Source organism: Anomaloglossus baeobatrachus, chromosome 5 (assembly GCF_048569485.1).
Source record: "Anomaloglossus baeobatrachus isolate aAnoBae1 chromosome 5, aAnoBae1.hap1, whole genome shotgun sequence".
In the NCBI taxonomy this organism is placed as follows: domain Eukaryota; kingdom Metazoa; phylum Chordata; class Amphibia; order Anura; family Aromobatidae; genus Anomaloglossus; species Anomaloglossus baeobatrachus.
In genome coordinates this window covers 48,032,832-48,058,224 of record NC_134357.1, presented here as the reverse complement: position 1 = coordinate 48,058,224, position 25,393 = coordinate 48,032,832, and the positions used below count along the sequence as shown (strand labels likewise).

Sequence of the window (25,393 nt, the reverse complement as noted above, 5' to 3'; positions counted from 1 at the left end):
ATGGAGGACCCGGCAGTAGAACGCATCAATTTGTTCCACTTCACTGCGTCCCAGGATCCTCTGCTAGCCAGAAGGAATTGGTATCACCAGATGTGGTGTGTGTGTGTGTGTGTGTGTGTGTGTGTGTGTGTGTGTGTGTATAATCTGATGTGGGTGGGTGGGCCAGAAGCATGGGAGGACCGAGTGGACCACACCCGTTGGGAGTGCCTGCCGAAGATCGCAGGAGGACCTGGGAGCCACGCAGACGCCCAGGGTTTGGTAAGTATGATTCTCTTGGGAGGGGGGTGGGGGGGGGCTACATGTTATGGGAGGGTAACTTTTCCCCCCCAACCGTCTTTCCCGGAGTGTGGAAACACATGTGGAAAAACGGTACTATCGCTGCTGTTAAAGGCAGGCGTCGGCTGTACAACACAGCTGTCATCCGCCATGTTTGTATAAGGCTCAGCACCAGACAACACAGATTGTACTATAATGTCCTACGTCAGGAGGTGGGGGGGTAATAGAAGTCCAAACACAAACCTATCTATATGTACATACATCAGCATAAGCACAAATTATGCATTTTTATGGCGTTTCTTACCCTAAAAAACAAGAAAGTTGGCACAGAGGTGATCTCGTACTTCTCCGACACTTCAGGAATGGCTTCGGCTTCAAGCTTCAAATAATAAAAAAAAAGGTTAAAGAAAAAAGTTAAAAAAAAAACTACAATGTTGAAGTCATTTTATTTTCATGTCCCTTTTTAGGACATGTTTAGAAAACCCTCGCAGGGATACTTGGGATGTTTAAAATGGAGTTGAATGCAAAACTTTGCAAGTCATTTGCATTTAAATGAGCCTCGCCGGGCTGCCCCTGTCATCGGGCGAGCGTGCACTGTGACAAAACAGGTTCAAGGGTTCTTATTTTGTTGCACATTTCAAAAGATGCCCCGAGGCTGCAAATAAAAATTTTTTTGGTGCACTAGTGACCTAGTAAATTTTCAATCATATGCAGCTACTACTATATTGAAATCCATAAATCACTGACCCCGGTTATGTCATGATTACAGTGCTTATTTTCTGCCCACAGCAATTCTGGCTGTTTGCTCTATTGACTAATTTCGAGAGGCAGTACATCAAGACTGACATTTGCAGCTCTCTGCAAATTATGAAGCAAAAGGAAGAAAAAGAAAAAAAAAAAAAAGGGGAAAGGAGAATTTCTTCAATAAGCTGTTGATGTCTGGTAAATTTTACGCTTAACCCTTCATGCCGCAGCTAGTTTCTGGGAGCAGAGCAACAAGGGATAACGCTCGGTGATACTTACAGACGAATGGCACATTAGTGAGTGGATCGGGAGGCAGAAGAGAGGGGTATACAGGAAAGGACACTCTGACAATGGCTACTCTACAAACACCCCAGTCCTTCAATCTGCATTTGTCCTCTATATTATATTGTACTAAGCCTCGTCCCCTCCAATAAACGCTTGCACAGCGGTTGAGAGAGAGGGGCAAAACTAAGGGAGTGAAAGAAAGATGTGCAGCAGCCGGGGGTCCTCTTGTGTCTGCTGTTGAAGAGTTAAGCGGGCTTTACACACTGCGATATCGGTCCCGATATCGCTAGCGTGGGTACCCGCCCCCATCTGTTGTGCGACACGGGCAAATCACTGCCCGTGCCGCACAACATCGCCCAGACCCGTCACACATACTTACCTGCCCGGCGACGTCGCTGTGACCAGCGAACCGCCTCCTTTCTAAGGGGGCGGTCCGTGCGGCGTCACAGCGACGTCACTGAGCCCAATAGAAGCGGAGGGGCGGAGATGAGCGGGACGTAACATCCCGCCCACCTCCTTCCTTCCGCATTGTGGCCGGGAGGCAGGTAAGGAGAGCTTCCTCGTTCCTGCGGTGTCACACGGAGCGATGTGTGCTGCCGCAGGAATGAGGAACAACCTCGTTACTGCTGCAGTAACGATTTTTGAGAATGGACCCCCATGTCACCGATGAGCGATTTTGCACGTTTTTGCAACGATGCAAAATCGCTCATAGGTGTCACACTCAACGGCATCGCTAATGCGGCCGGATGTGCGTCACCAATTCCGTGACCCCAACGAGTTCACGTTAGCGATGTCGTAGCGTGTAAAGCCCCCTTAACTTACAGCAAAGATAGGGATGCAGCTGTAAAGCGCCCAGGCCAAAAACTAGTGCTCTAGAGAACTAGTTTTTGTCCTGGGCGCTTTACAACTGCAGCCCTATCTTTGCTGTAAGTAATGCTTAATTTTTGGAGGATATTTATTCCTCTTTTTGTTGCCATTTTTATACTGCTATTAAAAAGAATGAATATTCACTGCTCCCATAATCCCAGGCGTAGGAAGCAGTGAATATTCATTTTAGATTAGCCAATAGATGACTGGGGTTGCATGGCAGTGATGTCATGTGCTACCTGTTGCCGGCATCAGAATAGGACGCTGCACACCAGGGGAACGGGAGTATAACAGTTTAATTTTAATGTGTGTGGCATAACGAGAGACGTACATACCAGTATAGGAGATATATACACATTGATGTGGGACATGTTTACCATGATGGGCCCAGAATATAGGACATACAGTATTGTGATGGTGGGATATGGGGGGAGGTGGATCATGTTGTGCAGATTCCTATTTTAAGCTTGGTTCACTGTCCATTATTTGTACTGCTTGTGTGTACATTGTATTGTCTGTAGGTAATCACCCCCTGTAGTGCAAGGTTATAGCTTCCTGAAGGGCTTCTATCCCTAGGTGTGGAGGAGGGGGCCTGGAATCCACCTAACCTCTTTGCTTACCTAGGGGATGTGCAGTCTGTTTGAGAACTTCAAGAGTGAAGCAGGAAGATTGAATCTCTGGGAGAAACTGTGGCTTCTCAGAGAGACCTGGACATTTATCGCTGGACTAATTCTACCCTCTGTTTTGTGGATTATGTTATGGACCATTTGATTTGCTTGAAATAAATGCTCTTTGGATTGTACAGCCATCTCTCGCTCTGCTGATTGTGTGATATGGGAGAAAGACCCCGTTACAAGTATATACCTGGAAGGGGCTCAGGATGGGGGACATTAGTACAGCAAAAATGGGGGACATTACCTTCATAACAGTGTCAGCAGCAGATCACCCCCCCCATCACAGTGCGCCATGATGTCAATGAGGAAGTATCACATGACATCCTCATTGAGAAGATGATCAAGTATGGAATTGACAAAAAAGCAGTTAGATGGATTCACAACTGGCTTAACGATCAAGTCAAAAGTGGGGTACCGCAAGGCTCTGACCTGGGGCCAGTGCAGTTTAATATCTTTATAAATGATCTGGATAACGGAATTAGGCCGGAGCCACACGGAGCACTAATGCGATCCTCACATGACACTCGGCTCACGCTGGCAGCACAGCAGGAGCCGAGTGTCATGTGAGTGTCACTGCGACTGAGGTCCGATCATACGGCACTGGAGGAGGGGAGGGCCCGGCACTGGAGGAGGGGAGGGCCCGGCACTGGAGGAGGGGAGGGCCCGGCACTGGAGGAGGGGAGGGCCCGGCACTGGAGGAGGGGAGGGCCCGGCACTGGAGGAGGGGAGGGCCCGGCACTGGAGGAGGGGAGGGCCCGGCACTGGAGGAGGGGAGGGCCGGATTTATCTCCCTCTCTCCTCTGTTGCCGGCTATTGCCATTCTCGCCCTGCACTCGTGGTATACCGATGTACTGCGAGTGGAGTGCAGTTTTTCTCTAGCCCCATAGATTTGAATGGGTGCGAGAGAAACCAGGATCGCATTGCACCCACAGCATGCTATGATTGTTTTCTTGGTCCGATTAGGGCTGAGAAAATAATCACTCATGGGTGCTGACACACAGGCTAATATTGGTGCAAGTGGAATGTGATGTTTTATTGCACTCTACTCGCTCTGATTTTCATGCCGTGTGTCTTAGGCCTTATTGGGAAACTCATAAAATTCGCAGATGATACTAAGACAGGAGGAGTAGCCAACACTAGAGAGGAAAGAGAGCGTATTCAAAAGAATCTAGAAACTCGAACAATGGACCGAGGAGAAAAGAATGGTGTTTAGTAGAGACAAATGCAAAGTCCTACATCTGGGTAAAAGAAATGTAAAAAGCAGATCTAGTATGGGAGGAATAGAACTAGGTGATATCTAGGTCCGAGGAAAAGGACTTGGGTATAATAGTGGGTCCCACATTCAACATGAGCCGACAATGCGGAGCTGCAGCTAAAAAAGCCAACAAAATTCTGGAATGTATCAAGACAAGCATTGAATCTAGATCTAGAGAGGCCATTATTCCCCTATACGCTGCCCTGGCCAGACCCCACCTGGAATACTGTGTACAGTTCTGGGCGCCCCAATTCAAGAAAGTCATCGATATATTGGAGCAAGTCCAGAGAAGAGTAACCAAGATGGTAGAAGGTCTGCAAACCATGTCATATGAAGAACGGCTATAAGAACTAAAGAGACGGCTGAGAGGAGACTTAATAGTGGTCTACAAATACAGTGCCTACAAGTAGTATTCAACCCCCTGCAGATTTAGCAGGTTTACACATTCGGAATTCACTTGGCATTGTGACATTTGGACTGTAGATCAGCCTGGAAGTGTGAAATGCACTGCAGCAAAAAAGAATGTTATTTCTTTTTTTTTTTTTAAAAATTGTGAAAAGTTTATTCAGAGGGTCATTTATTATTCAACCCCTCAATCCACCAGAATTCTGTTTGGTTCCCCTAAAGTATTAAGAAGTATTTCAGACACAAAGAACAATGAGCTTCACATGTTTGGATTAATTATCTCTTTTTCCAGCCTTTTCTGACTAATTAAGACCCTCCCCAAACTTGTGAACAGCACTCATACTTGGTCAACATGGGAAAGACAAAGGAGCATTCCAAGGCCATCAGAGACAAGATCGTGGAGGGTCACAAGGCTGGCAAGGGGTACAAAACCCTTTCCAAGGAGTTGGGCCTGTCTCCACTGTTGGGAGCATCATCCGGAAGTGGAAGGCTTATGGAACTACTGTTAGCCTTCCACGGCCTGGACAGCCTTTGAAAGTTTCCACCCGTGCCGAGGCCAGGCTTGTCCGAAGAGTCAAGGCTAACCCAAGGACAACAAGGAAGGAGCTCCGGGAAGATCTCATGGCAGTGGGAACATTGGTTTCAGTCAATACCATAAGTAACGTACTCCACCGCAATGGTCTCCGTTCCAGACGAGCCCGTAAGGTACCTTTACTTTCAAAGCATCATGTCAAGGCTCATCTACAGTTTGCTCATGATCACTTGGAGGACTCTGAGACAAACTGGTTCAAGGTTTTCTGGTCTGATGAGACCAAGATCGAGATCTTTGGTGCCAACCACACACGTGACGTTTGGAGACTGGATGGCACTGCATATGACCCCAAGAATACCATCCCTACAGTCAAGCATGGTGGTGGCAGCATCATGCTGTGGGGCTGTTTCTCAGCCAAGGGGCCTGGCCATCTGGTCCGCATCCATGGGAAGATGGATAGCACGGCCTACCTGGAGATTTTGGCCAAGAACCTCCGCTCCTCCATCAAGGATCTTAAGATGGGTCGTCATTTCATCTTCCAACAAGACAACGACCCAAAGCACACAGCCAAGAAAACCAAGGCCTGGTTCAAGAGGGAAAAAATCAAGGTGTTGCAGTGGCCTAGTCAGTCTCCTGACCTTAACCCAATTGAAAACTTGTGGAAGGAGCTCAAGATTAAAATCCACATGAGACACCCAAAGAACCTAGATAACTTGGAGAAGATCTGCATGGAGGAGTGGGCCAAGATAACACCAGAGACCTGTGCCGGCCTGATCAGGTCTTATAAAAGACGATTATTAGCTGTAATTGCAAACAAGGGTTATTCCACAAAATATTAAACCTAGGGGTTGAATAATAATTGACCCACACTTTTATGTTGAAAATTTATTAAAATTTAACTGAGCAACATAACTTGTTGGTTTGTAAGATTTATGCATCTGTTAATAAATCCTGCTCTTGTTTGAAGTTTGCAGGCTCTAACTTATTTGCATCTTATCAAACCTGCTAAATCTGCAGGGGGTTGAATACTACTTGTAGGCACTGTATCTGAAAGGTAGTCACAGTGCAGAGGGAACTACCCTATTCTCATTAGCAGAAGGAAGTACAAGAAGCAATGGGATGAAACTTAAAAGGAAGGAGATTCAGATTAGACATTATGAAAAACTTTCTGACAGTGAGGGCAGTCAGAGAGTGGAACAGGCTACCGTGAGAGGTGGTGTGCTCTCTATTAATGGAAATTTCAAGCGAAAAATGGATAAACATATAGCTGGGATGATTTAGGAAAACCTGCACTCACAGGGGGTTGGACCCGATGGCCCTTGAGGTCCCTTCCAACTCTACCATTCTATGATTCGCTATGAGCACATTTTTAGCATCAATTTTTTTCTATTTTCCTTCTTTAAAACTCAGGTACGTCTTATGGTCCACAAAAAATGGTAACATGTCCAGTGTAAACTCATGGTCCGTTCACTTGCAGAAGGACTGCAACCACATAGCATCTACTGGTCTGGCAGATGCACTCGTCCATTGCTAATGGATGCCGGAGAACAAACATTGCAAAATACTATCAGCTCTGTGGATATTTTTTTTTTTATTAAATGCATTATATGTGGGTCCCGGGGGAACACTATTCTCCTTATGGAGACTTTGCAAGCCAGTCTGGCTGCTTTCAAGTAAGGGGACTTATAGCTGCCATGCCCCTCTGCAAAATATTCAAATTGTCTCTCCAGGACTGGAGACAAACTCTAGCGCAGCGCCACCTATTGGAAGTAGCGATCCTAAAAGTTAAATGTGGATTTTTAACAACGACACCCCATACTTTGCACTGACGAGGGGCAAGCACCCCGAAACACCGTGTCTGCAAATTGGGATTCTGATCTGGCATATATATCCTAAGTTATATGTAAAGGGTTGTTAAAAATCCACATTTAAACTTTTAGGATCGCTACTTCCAATAGGTGGCGCTGCGCTAGAGTTTGTCTCCAGTCCTGGAGAGACAATTTGTATTTGGGTCCAAAATTCATCTTTGCAATTTGGTTTCATGCAAACTCTTGCACTTTTTGGCTTTTACAGGCTCTTTGGTTTCCCAGCACATTCAACTTCTATGTGGTCTGTGGTCACAAATAAGCTGAGAGAGGCTTTAAAAGAATAAAAGAAGGGAATTTTGTTACTTACCGTAAATTCCTTTTCTTCTAGCTCCTATTGGGAGACCCAGACGATTGGGTGTATAGCTACTGCCTCCGGAGGCCACACAAAGCATTACACTAAAAAGTGTAAGGCCCCTCCCCTTCTGGCTATACACCCCCAGTGGGATCACTGGCTCACCAGTTTTAGTGCAAAAGCAAGAAGGAGGAAAGCCAAGAACTGGTTTAAACAAATTCACTCCGAAGTAACGTCGGAGAACTGAAAACCGTTCAACATGAACAACATGTGTACCCGAAAAACAACCAAAAATCCCGAAGGACAACAGGGCGGGTGCTGGGTCTCCCAATAGGAGCTAGAAGAAAAGGAATTTACGGTAAGTAACAAAATTCCCTTCTTCTTCGGCGCTCCATTGGGAGACCCAGACGATTGGGACGTCCAAAAGCTGTCCCTGGGTGGGTAAACAATACCTCATGTAAGAGCTGCGAAGACAGCCCTCCCCTACGGGGAGGCAACTGCCGCCTGCAGGACTCTTCTACCTAGGCTGGCGTCCGCCGAAGCATAGGTATGCACCTGATAATGCTTGGTGAAAGTGTGAAGACTCGACCAGGTAGCTGCCTGGCACACCTGTTGAGCCGTAGCCTGGTGTCGTAATGCCCAGGACGCACCCACGGCTCTGGTAGAATGGGCCTTCAGCCCTGATGGAACCGGAAGCCCAGCAGAACGGTAGGCTTCAAGAATTGGTTCCTTGATCCATCGAGCCAGAGTGGCCTTAGAAGCCTGCGACCCTTTGCGCTTACCAGCGACAAGGACAAAGAGTGCATCCGAACGGCGCAGGGGCGCCGTGCGGGAAATGTAGATTCTGAGTGCTCTCACCAGATCTAACAAATGTAAATCCTTCTCATACCGATGAACTGCATGAGGACAAAAAGAAGGCAAAGAGATATCCTGATTAAGATGAAAAGAGGATACCACCTTCGGGAGAAACTCCTGAATGGGGCGCAGCACTACCTTGTCCTGGTGGAAAACCAGGAAGGGAGCCAGCGCTGCTAGCTCAGACACTCTCCGAAGAGATGTGATCGCTACCAGAAAAGCCACTTTCTGTGAGAGTCTAGAAAGTGAAACCTCCCTCAGAGGCTCGAAGGGCGGCTTCTGGAGGGCAACTAGTACCCTGTTCAGATCCCATGGATCTAACGGCCGCTTGTACGGGGGTACGATATGACAAACCCCCTGCAGGAACGTGCGCACCTTAGGAAGTCGTGCTAGAAGCTTCTGAAAAAAGACGGATAGCGCCGAGACTTGCCCTTTAAGGGAACCGAGCGACAAACCTTTTTCTAACCCAGATTGCAGGAAAGAAAGAAAGGTAGGCAAAGCAAATGGCCAGGGAGACACTCCCTGAGCAGAGCACCAGGATAAGAATATCTTCCACGTTCTGTGGTAGATCTTAGCGGACGTGGGCTTCCTAGCCTGTCTCATGGTAGCAACGACCCCTTGGGATAATCCTGAAGACGCTAGGATCCAGGACTCAATGGCCACACAGTCAGGTTCAGGGCCGCAGAATTCCGATGGAAAAACGGCCCTTGGGACAGTAAGTCTGGTCGGTCTGGTAGTGCCCACGGTTGGCCGACCGTGAGATGCCACAGATCCGGATACCACGCCCTCCTTGGCCAGTCTGGGGCGACGAGTATGACGCGGCTGCAGTCGGATCTGATCTTGCGTAGCACTCTGGGCAAGAGTGCCAGAGGTGGAAACACATAAGGGAGCCGGAACTGCGACCAATCTTGCACTAAGGCGTCTGCCGCCAGAGCTCTGTGATCGCGAGACCGTGCCATGAAGGTTGGGACCTTGTTGTTGTGCCGGGACGCCATTAGGTCGACGTCCGGCCTTCCCCAGCGGCGACAGATTTCCTGAAACACGTCCGGGTGAAGGGACCATTCCCCTGCGTCCATGCCCTGGCGACTGAGGAAGTCTGCTTCCCAGTTTTCTACGCCGGGGATGTGAACTGCGGATATGGTGGAGGCCGTGGCTTCCACCCACATCAGAATCCGCCGGACTTCCTGGAAGGCTTGCCGACTGCGTGTCCCCCCTTGGTGGTTGATGTATGCCACCGCTGTGGAGTTGTCCGACTGAATTCGGATCTGCCTCCCTTCCAGCCACTGCTGGAAGGCTAGTAGGGCAAGATACACTGCCCTGATCTCCAGAACATTGATCTGAAGGGTGGACTCCTGCTGAGTCCACGTACCCTGAGCCCTGTGGTGGAGAAAAACTGCTCCCCACCCTGACAGACTCGCGTCTGTCGTGACCACCGCCCAGGACGGTGGTAGGAAGGATCTTCCCTGTGATAATGAGTTGGGAAGAAGCCACCACTGCAGAAAGTCTTTGGCCGTCTGGGAAAGGGAGACTTTCCTGTCTAGGGATGTTGACTTCCCGTCCCATTGGCGGAGAATGTCCCATTGAAGTGGGCGCAGATGAAACTGCGCAAACGGAACCGCCTCCATTACCGCCACCATCTTCCCGAGGAAGTGCATGAGGCGTCTTAAGGAGTGCGACTGACCTTGAAGGAGAGTCTGCACCCCAGTCTGTAGTGACCGCTGCTTGTCCAGCGGAAGCTTCACTATCGCTGAGAGAGTATGAAACTCTATGCCAAGATACGTTAGTGATTGTGTCGGTGACAGATTTGACTTTGAGAAGTTGATGATCCACCCGAACGTCTGGAGAGTCTCCAGCGCAACATTCAGGCTGAGTTGGCATGCCTCTTGAGAGGGTGCCTTGACAAGTAGATCGTCCAAGTAAGGGATCACAGAGTGTCCCTGAGAGTGCAAGACTGCTACCACTGCCGCCATGACCTTGGTGAACACCCGTGGGGCTGTCGCCAGACCAAATGGCAGAGCTACGAACTGAAGATGGTCGTCTCCTACCACGAAGCGCAGAAAGCGTTGGTGCTCTGTAGCAATCGGCACGTGGAGATAAGCATCTTTGATGTCTATTGATGCTAGGAAATCTCCTTGAGACATTGAGGCAATGACTGAGCGGAGGGATTCCATCCGGAACCGCCTGGCGTTCACATGCTTGTTGAGCAGTTTTAGGTCCAGAACAGGACGGAATGAGCCGTCCTTTTTTGGCACCACAAAGAGATTGGAGTAAAAACCTTGTCCTTGTTCCCGAAGAGGAACAGGGACCACCACTCCTTCTGCTCTTAGAGAATTCACCGCCTGCAGAAGGGGATCTGCTCGGTCGGGATGTGGGGAAGTTCTGAAGAACCGAGGCGGAGGACGAGAACTGAACTCTATCCTGTACCCGTGAGACAAAATGTCTGTTACCCACCGGTCTTTGACCTGTGGCAGCCAAATGTCGGAAAAGCGAGAGAGCCTGCCACCGACCGAGGATGCGGAGGGAGGCGGCCGAAAGTCATGAGGCAGCCGGCTTGGAAGCGGTACCTCCGGTTGCTTTCTTGGGGCGTGAGTGAGCCCGCCAGGAATCAGAGCTCCTTTGCTCTTTCTGAGTCCCTTTGGACGAGGAGAATTGGGGCTTGCCCGAGCCTCGAAAGGACCGAAACTTTGACTGCCACTTCCTCTGTTGAGGTTTGCTTGATCTGGGCTGGGGTAAGGAAGAGTCCTTACCTTTGGACTGTTTAATGATTTCTGCCAATTGCTCACCAAACAGTCTGTCTCCAGATAATGGCAAGCTGGTTAAACATTTTTTAGAAGCAGAATCTGCTTTCCATTCTTTTAACCACAAGGCTCTGCGCAAAACTACAGAGTTGGCGGATGCCATTGAGGTACGGCTCGTAGAGTCCAGTACCGCATTGATAGCGTAAGTCGCAAACGCAGTCATTTGCGTAGTTAAGGACGCCACTTGCGGCACTGCTGGACGTATGAGAGAGTCCACCTGCGCCAAACCAGATGAAATAGCTTGGAGCGCCCACACGGCCGCGAATGCTGGAGCAAAAGACGCGCCAATAGCTTCATAGACAGATTTCAACCAAAGGTCCATCTGTCTGTCATTGGCATCTTTAAGTGAAGCCCCATCCTCCACTGCAACAATGGATCTAGCTGCAAGCCTGGATATTGGAGGGTCCACTTTTGGACACTGGGTCCAGCGTTTGACCACGTCAGGGGGAAAGGGATAACGTGTATCCTTAAGACGTTTGGAAAAACGCTTGTCCGGATAAGCATTGTGTTTCTGGATTGATTCTCTGAAGTCAGAGTGGTCCAGAAAAGTACTTGATTTACGCTTGGGATACAGGAAATGGAATTTCTCCTGCTGGGCAGCTGCCTCCTCTGCTGAAGGGGCTGGGGGAGAAATATCCAACAGCCTATTGATGGCCGCTACAAGGTCATCTACCATGGCGTCACCATCTGGCGTATCCAAAATGAGTGCGGTGTCAGGACTAGACTCCTGATCACCCACCTCTGTCTCATCACATAGAGACCCTTCTCGCTGAGACCCTGATCCGCGTGATGACGTGGAGGGTCTCTCCCAGCGAGCTCGCTTAGGCGGCCTGGGACTGTCATCGGAGTCCGAGCCCCCAGCCTGTGATGCCTGGGACCCCCTTGAAGTACGGATTAGGTCCAACTGAGGGGGACCGGGGAACAAAGACACCGCAGTGTCCATGGTCTGAGCAACTGGCCTGGACTGCAAGGTCTCCAGGATTTTTGTCATAGTCACAGACATTTTATCAGCAAAGACTGCAAATTCTGTCCCCGTCACCGGGGCAGGGTTCACAGGCGTCTCTGCCTGGGCTACCACCACCATAGGCTCTGGCTGACGAAGTGCCACTGGGACTGAACATTGCACACAATGAGAGTCGTTGGAGCCTGCTGGTAGATTAGCCCCACATGCTGTACAAGCAGTGTATACAGCCCGTGCCTTGGCACCCTTGCGTTTTGTGGATGACATGTTGTTGTCTCCTCAGAGCAATATAGGGTATACAGCCAAGAAGCGACCGTACAGTGCAGTATATATTTATCTGGTACAGGAAAAAGTACACCAATACAACACTGAGGCACTAGTGGGGTCAGCACTTATGTGCAGCTTACCGCCCGCTAAACGCGGGTGTGTGGTCGCCAGAAATCCCTAGTCTGGGTCTCCCAGAGCCTGTGTCCGTCCTCCAGCCAGACTGCATGCAGGAATGGCTGCCGGCGTCCTGTGGAGGTGGGGGCGGGCCCTGGGCGTGCTCAGACTAAAAGCGGGAAACCTGCTTCCCACTGTACCTAGTGAGAGGGCTGGAGCATGTAAATAAGGCTCCAGCCCTCGGCGCTGACGATTGCACAGCGTCTGTCCCATTCCCTGATTGACAGGGAGGGGGCGGGAACGAAGCGGAGCTAGGCCGCAAAAGCCGGGGAGTAAATTTATAAGCGCCGCCGCCGTAAAAGCGCGGTCGGCGCTAAGTCCCCGGCGCACTACAAGTCCCAGCCGTGCCGCCGCTCTGAGAGTGGCCGGCGCGGTAGTTCCCAGCACATGAAGTCACACAGCTAAGCTGCTGTGACTCAAACCCCAGCGCGCAGCGCTACTGTCCCCGGCGCACTAACACACCCAGCAAGTCTGGCGTGTGCGTGCCTGTCAGTACGGGGACACAGAGTACCTGAAAGTTGCAGGGCCATGTCCCTGAACGGTACTCAGCTCCGAATCCAGCAGGTTCAATGGGTCTGTGGATGGAGCCCGGCCTCAGGGCTTGGGGGCCGGTAAGATCCCACTTCCTCAGAGCCCCTCAGGGGGATGGGGAAGGAAAACAGCATGTGGGCTCCAGCCTCTGTACCCGCAATGGGTACCTCAACCTTACAGACCACAAGTGGGGTAAGAAGGGAGCATGCTGGGGGCCCTGTATGGGCCCTCTTTTCTTCCATCCGACATAGTCAGCAGCTACTGCTGACTAAACAGTGGAGCTATGCGTGGATGTCTGACCTCCTTCGCACAAAGCAGAAAACTGGTGAGCCAGTGATCCCACTGGGGGTGTATAGCCAGAAGGGGAGGGGCCTTACACTTTTTAGCGTAATGCTTTGTGTGGCCTCCGGAGGCAGTAGCTATACACCCAATCGTCTGGGTCTCCCAATGGAGCGCCGAAGAAATAAAGATATAAAGAGTTAGAAACTCTTCTATTCGACTGTCAAAACAAGTTCACTGATGGATTCTCAGTTAGCTCATTCTGAAGTTAACAATGGACAGTGCAACAGAGGAGCTATAGGAGGAAAACAGTGCAAAATTTCGAATGAAATCCAATTACATAGTTACATAGGTTAAAAACAAAAAAAAAAGACCTAGGTCCATCTAGTTCAACTTTGCTCCACCAATTATACATTTTGTCACTAAATCATTACAAAAATCTAATATATAAAGCTGAATGTGTGTGTGTGTGTGTGCGTGCGTGCGTGCGTGCGTGCGTGCGTGCGCATGTCCTGGATTGGCATCTGCACCGTCGCAGCTACAGCCACAAAATTTTGCACACTTACACGTCTGGACCCCAAAAGCGTCATAGGCTATGTTTTGAGGGGAAATTTGAACCCCGCTCTTTACAGTTATTCACCAAAAAACCTGCCTCCATTAAAGCGAATGGAGCTGGGAGCCACAGTGCAGCCAGAACTTCAGAAGAATGCGCAGCCACGGCCTTATATGGAATGTTGGCGTGTCACAATGCAACCAGGGACAGACACAGAAACAGACAGGGAAAGAGGCAGAAACAGACAGGGAAAGAGGCAGACACAGACAGGGAAAGAGGCAGACACAGACAGGGTACAAAACAGACAGACAGGGTAAGAGACAGACACAAAGAGACAGACTGACAGCGAAAGAGACAGACAGGGAAAGAGAGGGAAAGAGAGAGACAGGTTACAAGACAGACACAGACAGGTAAATAGACAAAGAGACAGAGACCGACACAGGGAAACAGACAGACAGGGTAAGAGAGGGAAAGAGAGGGAAAGAGACAGACAGGGAAAGTGATTGAGACAGACGAAGAAAGAGACAGAGACAGTCAGAGACAGACAGGGAAAGAGACAGACAGACAGAGATAGAGAGAGACACAGAGAGATATATACAGAGGAGGAGACAGACATTATAATTACATTTCTATTTGTTTTGTGGTTTTTGTGTGCAGAATAAATTTTTGTTAATACATTCTATTTTGTTAACAGCAGTTATTAACCCGGGCAAAGCCGGGGAGTACAGCTAGTTATTTATAAAAGAAAAATACACTGCACTCTGCCTGTTTTTTTCCGCTGCGGAAAAACTGCAGCATTGCACAGTTCCAGCAATGTGAATGAGATTTCTAAAGACTCATGCACACGCTGATTATATTTTGAGCCAGAGCGTTTTTTTTTAAATCTGCAGCTGGTCAACGCATAGTATTTTTCAAATGTTTTTCAACCAAATGAATGAGGAAGAATTGGAACATCAAAAATTTGCTAATTTTATACATTGTTTTTCCTGCCAAAACTCTACACGTGCACAGATGCTAAGAAAGAAGAGGAAAATCTCCTGAAAGGTTGAACAACCCTATTAGGGTATGTGCCCACAATTAGTACTCACTGCGTTCTGGACACTACAAGTCCGGACCTGCGGGGCCGTGAGTCTCCTCCGCAGAAGAACACAGGAGACCGCAGCTGCTTGTACCCATGATCAGGGTTCTCTGGCGGTCTCTCGCTTGTGTTCTCCCTACAGAGGACGCATGTGAATCCGCAGCAAACAATTGACATGCTGCGGCTTGGAAAGACGCACAGCAAGTAAGTGTTTGCTACAGAAAAAAAAACAAGCACAGTGGGCGCAGGATTTCTAGAAATCGCATTCACTGTGCTTGTACTGTACAACGCAGAGTTTTGGACGCAGCTGAAGCATGCTGCATCCAAAACGCTGCAAATACTGATCGTGGGCACGGTCACTTAAATGTTATTTTTCAGACGGTGCTATACCTTTACAAATGTGACTCCGGGTTGGACCTTGACCAGTTCAGCCATAACATCGTTCATCTGGGAACACTGGGGAGCCCATGGAGCCCAAAAATGTACAACGAGCAAAGCCCTGAAAATAGAAATACAACGCATAAGTCAATAAGGTAAATAAAAAAAAAAATTATAATATATATAAGCTGTAGCATCCGGGCGTTGCCCAGGATAGTAACTGTCTGCCTCTCTCTTTCCCTGTCTCTTTACTTGCCTCTGTCGGTATCTTTGCCTGTGTCTCTCTTTCTCTGTCTTTTTCTGTCTCTCTCTCTCTATCCGTCTCTCCACCGACATCCGACACATAAGCTTCTTACACTAACAATTTATTTTGTTCCTATAGCAACCACTCACAGCTGCTATTAATAACCAAATAGCTCGCAGTGCCATTGACTTTAATGGAGGCAGGTTTTTTGGAGATTAACTGTAAAGCGTGGGGTTAAATTTTCCCATCAAAACAGTCTACAACGCTCCCTGGGTCACATGAAGCATCTGTGCAAAATTACGTGATTGTAAATGCGATAGTGCGGATTCCTTTAGCGGACATATACACACACACACACACACACACACACACACACACACACACAGCTTTATATAATGCTAGCTGTAGTACCCGAGCGTTGCCCGGGATAGTAACATTCTCTCACTCCCTCTCCCAGTATTTCTTTGTCCCTCTCGCAGTCTTTGTCCCTTTCCCCGGTCTGTCTTTGTCTGTCTCTCTCACGTCTCTTTCCTTGTCTGTCTCTCTCTCTGTCTCTTTCCCTGTCTGCCTCTGTCTGTCTCTTTCCCCATGTGTCTGTCTGGCTGGCTTTTTTTTCCTATCTGTCTCTGTTTGTCTCTGCCTCTTTCTCTGTCTGTGCCTGTCTGTCTCTCTCTCTCTCTCTCTATCCATCTCTCCACCGACATCTTATTACCTCACACAAGCTTCTTATACTATGAATGTCCTTTGTTCTTATAGAAACCAATAATAGCTCTTATTAATAACCTCTAGCTCGCAGCTCCATTCACTTTAATGGAGGCATGATTTTTGGAGAGTAACTGTAAAGCACAGGGTTAAATTTTCTTGTCAAAACATAGTCTATGACGTTTCCTGAGTCACATGGGGTTGTCTGTGCAAGATTTTGTGATTGTAAATGCGACGGACATACACACACAGCTTTATATATTAGATATTTTATACACACAGTATCTCTCTAAATAAAAAAATATATTATATACATACATACATACATATACACACACACACACACACACACACACACACACACACACACAAACACACACACACACAAACAGTCAGAATGCACCATAATCCATTGTAACATTAGAACATTAGGAAATCCCATATAAATGGAGGGCGTCCACCATTCATGATCCTTTCTCATTAACAGAATGGAGTGCAGCAGCAAAAAGTGTCTCTGGAGGCCTCGTCCTGTCCTAGATTACACGGAAATCCCAATAATGGAAATAAGAGCTATGTAATGTGTAATTTCCCCTGCAGGGGCGCTGTAGAAAAACATAACACTTCCAAGATTCCAAACAGTGGATCACTAAAGATCTTTGTAGGCGGACACTTAGTAGTCATCTGCTTATAGACAAGGGACCGTCAGTAGTAGATACACAGCACATCATACAGTAGGACGCCCGCCGCCTTAGTATCTAACATGAAAAAGGAGGAGGACCCCAGCTAAGAGGTGCTATAAAGAAAAAAACCGCCTGGCTAAATTTATTGTGCCATAGTTTTTGTTCAACTTTGGGCAATTTGAGCCAATCTTTTTTTTTTCCCCCAGACTACTTACGTTACTATTTGTGAGAAACACAAAAATACACAAAAAACACAAACAGCGGGTTCAACATGTCCCCAATATTCTACGCAAATATATTTCTAAAAGTTGCTATTAACATCAAACCATAGATATCCATAAATTATGTGTAATAATGACAAAAGACACCAGAAAAGGGTATTGAATACACAAAAAAAAAAAAATGCTCAAAAAGCCATGGAAAGTCATTACACCAGCTGAAATCTATCAGTAATTAGAGAGGGAAAGCAATCGTGCCACTTAGTGAAAATTAATACCAGCTGATGGCCTATAAAAAGGGTCTCATTACCAAGGTGCCACACAAGAAACACCTCACGATGGGTAAAGACAGCGAACTGGTGGTAACATGTCGCTAGAGATGTCCAACAGCAGCTCTCTAATAGAGAACACAGGAGCGCTCAATAGAGTGAGTGCTCCTCTATATGGGGTTGGATGACAGGGATGCCGACTGAATGTACTGCTAACGATTTGGGGCTTTGCTGTAGTTGCAGTCTTTTGCTTCTGCTACTTTTTCTCTCTCCATTAAAAAGGTCCTCTGTTAGACTATATAGTCGGCTGTACACACAGACCATGTAATGTGTATGGTGGAGGGACCATACACAACAACCCTATTGTTCTTCAAGTATGTGTCTCGCACCAACTTCTCCCCTCTCGCTGAGCATTAATGTGTTAATTTGCAAAGGGCAGATAGATTGTGGAGCTCACTAACTTGCCAACTACTAACAGCAGTCTGGACCCAAAGAATGGGTTATAGAACGGGTGTCAAGCGAGCGGCGAAAGGTAAGGGAAGGGGACCCCTACGTCTAAGGAAGGGGGAGATAGTGACCCCTGACCAAACCTACTGCTGGTCCTGGGGTCCCCCACCACCCTAGATAGGTTTCGCACCTATGCGCCGAGCCGGATACCTGACCCAAGGTATCCCTAGTGCTGGGCCCTAAATAGGGAACGGATGGGATGAGCTCTTCGTCAACCCCACTACATGCTAAAGGAAGACACATTCTTAAAGGGAACCTGTCACCAGATTTGGTGCCTATAAGCTGCGGACACCACCAGTGGGCTCTTATATACAGCATTCTAACTTACTGTATATAAAAACCCAGGCCCTGAGGGCAGATCAAAGTATTGTAGTGTGCATGCACGGGACCTCAATGCCGGCTAGTGTGGAGGACGTAGGACGCGTCATGCACCCAGGCTTGAGAAGGAGGACAAAGATGGCTGAAAGAGGAGGCGCCGGACCCGGAGAACGGAGACACCAATCCGACCAGTCTGCACCTCAGTGACCGTTTAGGTGAGTATTATAAAGTGATTTTTACGTTCTACACAGCGGTCTGGGCTCTTAGGGGTGCACATTGCGACATCGCTACTGCGATATCGTTGGGGTCAAATCGAAAGTGACGCACATCCGGCACCGGTAATGACGTCGCAACGTGTAAAGCCTAGATGCGCCGATAAACGATCGAAAAAGCGCCATAAATCGGTGATCTGTGTAGCGTCAGACATTTCCATAATGTCGCACCAAGAGGAGATACGATGTTGTTCCTCGTTCCTGCGGCAGCACAGATCGCTGTGTATGAAGCCGCAGGAGCGAGGAACTTCTCCTTACCTGCCGCCACCGGCTATGCGGAAGGAAGGAGGTGGGTGGGATGTTTTCGTCCCGCTCATCTCCGCCCCTTCGCTTCTATTGGCCGCCTGCAGTGTGACGTCACTGTGACACCGCACGACCCGCCCCATTAGGAAGGAGGCAGTTCGCCGGCCAGAGCGACGTCGCAGGGCAGGTAAGTGCGCGTGAAGCTGCCGTAGCGATAATGTTCGCTACAGAAGCTATCACAAGATATCGCATCTGTGACAGGGGCAGGTACTATCGCGCTCGGCATTGCTAGCATCGGCTAGCGGCAAAGTACCCCTTATATACAGCATGTTAAAATACTGTATATAAGAGCCCATGGGTGGTGGCAACAGCTTATAGGCCCCAAATCTGGTGACAGGTTCCCTTTAAGTGTTTTCCAGGTATAACTTTTCCATACCCATTAACTTCCATCGGGTTAAAAAAAACTCAAGTGTTCCTCCCCGTCCCCAGGTCCAGTGCTGCCTCCCCACTGCTGTTACAGTCTTTGTTGACAGGCTGTAGGGGTAACTGCAGACTATCACTGGGCTCAGGGGTGTGATGCACAGAACTCTGTGTGGGCACACTCTGTGACCTGGGCAGAGGATACGGCATCAGTGTCATAGTAGTGGGCATCTCCTTCAGTGGATTGGTAAAATAAACCCTATTTTATGAACAGGGGACACCTTATTGATCACTGGGACACTAATGATGGAAGATTTAAAATAGAGAAAAAAAAAAAGCCGTCACTGCCACGATCTGTACCCAAAATGAGTACGTACTGATGTCATTACAGGCACATATATAGAGGGAAAAGCAGCTAATGGGAAGCCATCTACATGCAGGAATGAAGACAAACCCCTAATAAAAGTGATTTACAAAGTTTCACGACTTTTCACAATGCTGCACAAAATAAGTAAAAGAAATAAAAGTTTTGTTACGCTGTCAGGTTATTTTTCTTTCACTGAGTACATGTATAATATATACATAGATGTACGCTCCCTGGGACCCCAAAAGTCCCCTGTGTGCATGGACTCTGGGGGGACCACTACTTCGTCTACTTCTATTATCTTGGGCAGACGACTAGACAGTGAATGAACCTGTAATGTGAACACTTCACCACCGCATACACTGATACTGACATTTGTTGGTGGATCCAGTGGTTGAACCCCCACCGATCTAACATTTAGCATATATTATGTGAGCAGGAAAAAAAAGTTGCTAAAAAACTAGAGATGAGCCCAAAGATCTGCAGGACTTTGGTCCAGCAGCCACAGAACAAAGCACTGTGATTCGTCGCCTACCTGCCAGCACAACCGGCTCCGCTTCCGATTAGTTGGTGTCACAACATGCCTGCGCGGACCAAACCACCTAGTCAGAAAAGGGCCCGGGGGATATCGGCAGGTAGGAGGATCACAGGACTGATGTGGAGGGACAAAGACGACACATGTCAAACTGCCCAATTTCACAGAGCACCCACTCTCTTAGGGACCCCAAGCTTTGTATTCCGGGAATAAGATTGTGTAGGGACCTTTGGTGACTTCAGTCATGTGACCAAAGGTCTCTTAATTGCAGGAGTCTAAAAGAACTGAGCAGGAGAAAGGCTGGAATGTAAGAGTGGCAAATTGGGAAGAAGGGAGAGAAAACTGGGCAATTTCACAGGGACTCCATTCTCCTAGGGGCTCCAGTGGTTATGTCCTGATATGTCTGCTTAAGGACCTTTGTGACATTATGTCATGTGACTAGGTTGTCACCAAAAGCTCTTAATTGCAGGAGTCTAAAGCTGAAAAGGAGCCAGACTGGTGTGTGTGCATGTGTGGATGGGTGGATGGGTGGATGGGTGGATGGATGGGTGGATGGATGGGTGGATGGATGTGTGGATGGATGTGTGGATGGATGTGTGGATGGATGTGTGGATGGATGTGTGGATGGATGTGTGGATGGATGTGTGGATGGATGTGTGGATGGATGTGTGGATGGATGTGTGGATGGATGTGTGGATGGATGTGTGGATGGATGTGTGGATGGATGTGTGGATGGATGTGTGGATGGATGTGTGGATGGATGTGTGGATGGATGTGTGGATGGATGTGTGGATGGATGTGTGGATGGATGTGTGGATGGATGAGTGGATGGATGTGTGGATGGATGTGTGGATGGATGGGTGGATGGATGGGTGGATGGATGGGTGGGTGGATGGATGGGTGGGTGGATGGATGGGTGGGTGGATGGATGGGTGGGTGGATGGATGGGTGGGTGGATGGATGGATGGGTGGGTGGATGGATGGGTGGGTGGATGGATGGGTGGATGGATGGGTGGGTGGATGGATGGGTGGATGGATGGATGGGTGGATGGATGGATGGGTGGATGGATGGGTGGATGGATGGGTGGATGGATGGATGGATGGATGGGTGGATGGATGGATGGGTGGATGGGTGGATGGGTGGATGGGTGGATGGGTGGATGGGTGGATGGGTGGATGGGTGGGTGGGTGGGTGGATGGGTGGATGGATGGGTGGATGGGTGGATGGATGGATGGATGGATGGATGGATGGGTGGGTGGGTGGGTGGATGGATGGATGGATGGATGGATGGATGGATGGATGGATGGATGGATGGATGGATGGGTGGATGGATGGGTGGATGGATGGGTGGGTGGGTGGATGGATGGGTGGGTGGGTGGATGGATGGGTGGATGGATGGATGGGTGGGTGGATGGATGGATGGATGGATGGATGGATGGGTGGGTGGGTGCATGGATGGAAGGGTGCATGGGTGGATGGGTGGGTGCATGGGTGGATGGGTGGGTGCATGGGTGGATGGGTGGGTGCATGGGTGGATGGGTGGGTGGATGGGTGGATGGGTGGATGGGTGGATGGGTGGATGGGTGGATGGGTGGATGGGTGGATGGGTGGATGGGTGGATGGGTGGATGGGTGGATGGGTGGGTGGGTGGATGGGTGGATGGGTGGGTGGATGGGTGGGTGGGTGGGTGGGTGGGTGGGTGGATGGGTGGGTGGGTGGGTGGGTGGGTGGGTGGGTGGGTGGGTGGATGGGTGGATGGGTGGGTGGATGGGTGGGTGGATGGGTGGATGGGTGGGTGGGTGGGTGGGTGGGTGGATGGGTGGGTGGGTGGATGGGTGGATGGGTGGGTGGATGGGTGGGTGGGTGGGTGGATGGATGGGTGGGTGGGTGGATGGATGGGTGGGTGGGTGGATGGATGGGTGGGTGGGTGGGTGGGTGGGTGGATGGATGGGTGGGTGGGTGGGTGGATGGGTGGGTGGATGGGTGGGTGGATGGGTGGGTGGGTGGGTGGATGGATGGGTGGGTGGGTGGGTGGATGGGTGGGTGGGTGGGTGGATGGGTGGATGGGTGGATGGGTGGATGGATGGATGGATGGATGGATGGATGGATGGATGGATGGATGGATGGGTGCATGGATGGGTGGGTGGATGGGTGGATGGATGGGTGGGTGGATGGACACACGTGTTACACACGGGGTTTGGAGAGTTATTTTTATGTTGCAGAATGCGATATAACTATATTGGAATGAATGATGATTTTTTTTTTGTTCAAGAATAAATGTGGATTGCTGTTCATGGCGAACAAAATAAGTTATCCTCTGAAAAATCGGAGCAAAAAATAAAGACCCTGTCTTATTGTCGGAGAATATATACCGTATATACTCAAGCATAAGCTGATCAGAGTATAAGCCAAGGCCCTTAATTTTACCACAATAAACTGGGAAGACTAATTGACTCCAGTATAAGCCTAGAGTAGGACATGCAGCAGCTACTGGTAAATTTCAAAAATAAAAATAGATACCAATAAAATGTAATGTGTCCCATCTTTGTCTCCTGTAGTAATGTACCCCATCCTTGTCCCCTGTCGTAATGTGCCCATATTGTCCCCTGTCGTAACGTGCCCATCCTTTAATAATGTCCTCATTTTGGTCCTTTCTTGTCCCCTATTATGCCATTGTTCACATACACGCCATGACAGAAGTTCTGTCGCTTATCCATGTGATGTAAATAAAAGCTTATAACCTGACTTTAAATTCATCCATTGGTTTCATAAATTACTCTTTTGAAAGCTGAAACCCTCCTAAATTTGGTTTAGTTTATGAAAATAAAGTTGCTCCAAAGCTGAAATATTAATCATTCAATGAACACAGAAAGGTCAGATTTTAGCAAGACAGAAGTTGTCACCCACAGAAAGTAATGTGAAATTCAAACAAATAATTAACTTCTAATACAAAGATATGTTGCATAACATTGGTGAATGAAGTTGTGGTGCTATTAGAGCCATATTTAATATTTTGTGTGACTTCCATGAGCTTGAAGGACTGCATCCATGCGGTTCAACACTGATTCATACAATTTATTCATGAAGTCATCAGGAATAGCAAAGAATGCAGTCTTACATGTCTCCCAGAGTTCATCTAGATTCTTTGGTTTTGTCTTCCAAGCTTCCTCTTTCATCCTACCCCAAACATGCTCAATGATGTTCATGTCTGGTGCCCGGGCTGGCCAGTCCTTCAGCACCTTGATCCTCTTTGTTGTAGAGATGGATGTATGAGATGGCGCACCATCCTGCTGCAGAATTTGACCCCTTTTATGATTTGGAATGTAGTAGCTAATACTACTTGATATTTTAGGCTATTGATATTGCCTTCCACCTTGCAAATGTTTTGCACACCCCCATACTGATTGTAACCCAAGACCATGATCTTTCCACCACCAAACTTAACTGTTTTCTGGATCCATACAGGTTCCAGTAGGTCTCCTGCAGTATTTGCGGCAGCTGTGGTGTAATTCAACTGAAGATTCATCAGAGAAATCCACCTTCTGCCACTTTTCCAGCATCCATCTGTTTAGCAGGCTGTGGGACTTGGCAAATGCTACATGGTCTTTTAATTACCTTTGTTTAGTGCTAGCTTCTAGGCACTGATTCGACCATGGAGGTCATTTCGAGACAGAATCCTACAAACTGTTCTAGTTGGCACAGGGACTTGAGGTGACCTGGCCTGTTTGAGCTCTGCTGCAGTAGAAGACGGGTGGGCTTTGGATTCTCTAACCAACAAACGTTCATCCTGAGCAGTTGTCTTGCGGGGTCTGCCGGACCTGAGCTTGTCAAAAACATCTCCAGTCTCTTCAAATTTTTTTTATAATTCTTTGCACTGGACACGGACACATTAAAGGTGCCAGCCACCTCTGCAGTGGATCTGGTCTTCAGCCTCTTGATAATCAAGGCTTTGGTCGCAGGGTGGATTTTTGGCATTTTGTCAGAGATCAAGTTGCAGTTCAACTGAAGGTCTGGGGTGCTGGGTTTCTTTTTATACACACCCACTAATTAACCGATCATTTAGTGAGGAAAGGTGAGGATGTAAACTCGGATTGGGTGAATTATATGACAAGGCGACAAAACTTTTTTCTTGCCAAAATCTGACCTTTCTGTGTTCATTAAATGATCAATATTTCAGCTTTGCACCAACTTTACTTTCATAACCTAAACTAAATTTGGGAGGGTTTCAGCTTTCAAAAGAGTAATTTATAAAACCAATGGATGAATTTAAAGTCAGGTTATAAGCTTTTATTTACATAACATGGATAAGCAACAGAACTTCTGTCAGGGAGTGTAGACACACAAAAAAATTATTCTCACCTGTCATTCATTTCCGCAATGCCCTGTTATGGACCGCGACACAACAGACTCCCCAGTGATCGCAGCTGCCTCTCTGATTAATGCCCTCCTTTCCCAGGCTGAGAGTTTTGGTGGGCGACCCTCTCTTGGCTGGTTTGTTGTGGTACCATCTTCTTTCCATTTGATGATAATGGATTTTATAGTACACCACGGGATCATGAGATATTGAGATATTTTTTTTAGAACCCAACCCTAACTTGTATTTCTCAACAAAATTGTCCCTGACAGTTTGGACATCTCCTCCGCCTTCACGGTGTTGCTTGGACATCTCCTCCGCCTTCACGGTGTTGCTTGGACATCTCCTCCGCCTTCACGGTGTTGCTTGGACATCTCCCCCGCCTTCACGGTGTTGCTTGGACATCTCCCCCGCCTTCACGGTGTTGCTTGGACATCTCCCCCGCCTTCACGGTGTTGCTTGGACATCTCCCCAGTCTTCACGGTGTTGCTTGGACATCTCCCCAGTCTTCACGGTGTTGCTTGGACATCTCCCCAGTCTTCACGGTGTTGCTTGGACATCTCCCCAGTCTTCACGGTGTTGCTTGGACATCTCCCCAGTCTTCACGGTGTTGCTTGGACATCTCCCCAGTCTTCACGGTGTTGCTTGGACATCTCCCCAGTCTTCACGGTGTTGCTTGGACATCTCCCCAGTCTTCACGGTGTTGCTTGGACATCTCCCCAGTCTTCACGGTGTTGCTTGGACATCTCCCCAGTCTTCACGGTGTTGCTTGGACATCTCCCCAGTCTTCACGGTGTTGCTTGGACATCTCCCCAGTCTTCACGGTGTTGCTTGGACATCTCCCCAGTCTTCACGGTGTTGCTTGGACATCTCCCCAGTCTTCACGGTGTTGCTTGGACATCTCCCCAGTCTTCACGGTGTTGCTTGGACATCTCCCCAGTCTTCACGGTGTTGCTTGGACATCTCCCCAGTCTTCACGGTGTTGCTTGGACATCTCCACAGTCTTCACGGTGTTGCTTGGACATCTCCACAGTCTTCACGGTGTTGCTTGGACATCTCCACAGTCTTCACGGTGTTGCTTGGACATCTCCACAGTCTTCACGGTGTTGCTTGGACATCTCCACAGTCTTCACGGTGTTGCTTGGACATCTCCACAGTCTTCACGGTGTTGCTTGGACATCTCCACAGTCTTCA

General features: G+C 48.5%; 1 protein-coding gene across 1 annotated transcript in view; it reads right to left on the bottom strand.

Moving 5' to 3' along the window:
- The window catches only part of GLRX3 (glutaredoxin 3), a 109,593-nt gene that overhangs the window by 77,478 nt on the left and 6,722 nt on the right, over positions 1 to 25,393 (bottom strand). The window contains exons 2-3 of the mRNA XM_075352258.1: positions 15,085 to 15,193; positions 581 to 655 (exon numbers count right to left, since the gene is read on the bottom strand). Of these exons, the coding sequence (XP_075208373.1) occupies positions 581 to 655; positions 15,085 to 15,193 (184 nt within the window). The remainder of the gene's footprint in view (positions 1 to 580; positions 656 to 15,084; positions 15,194 to 25,393) is intronic.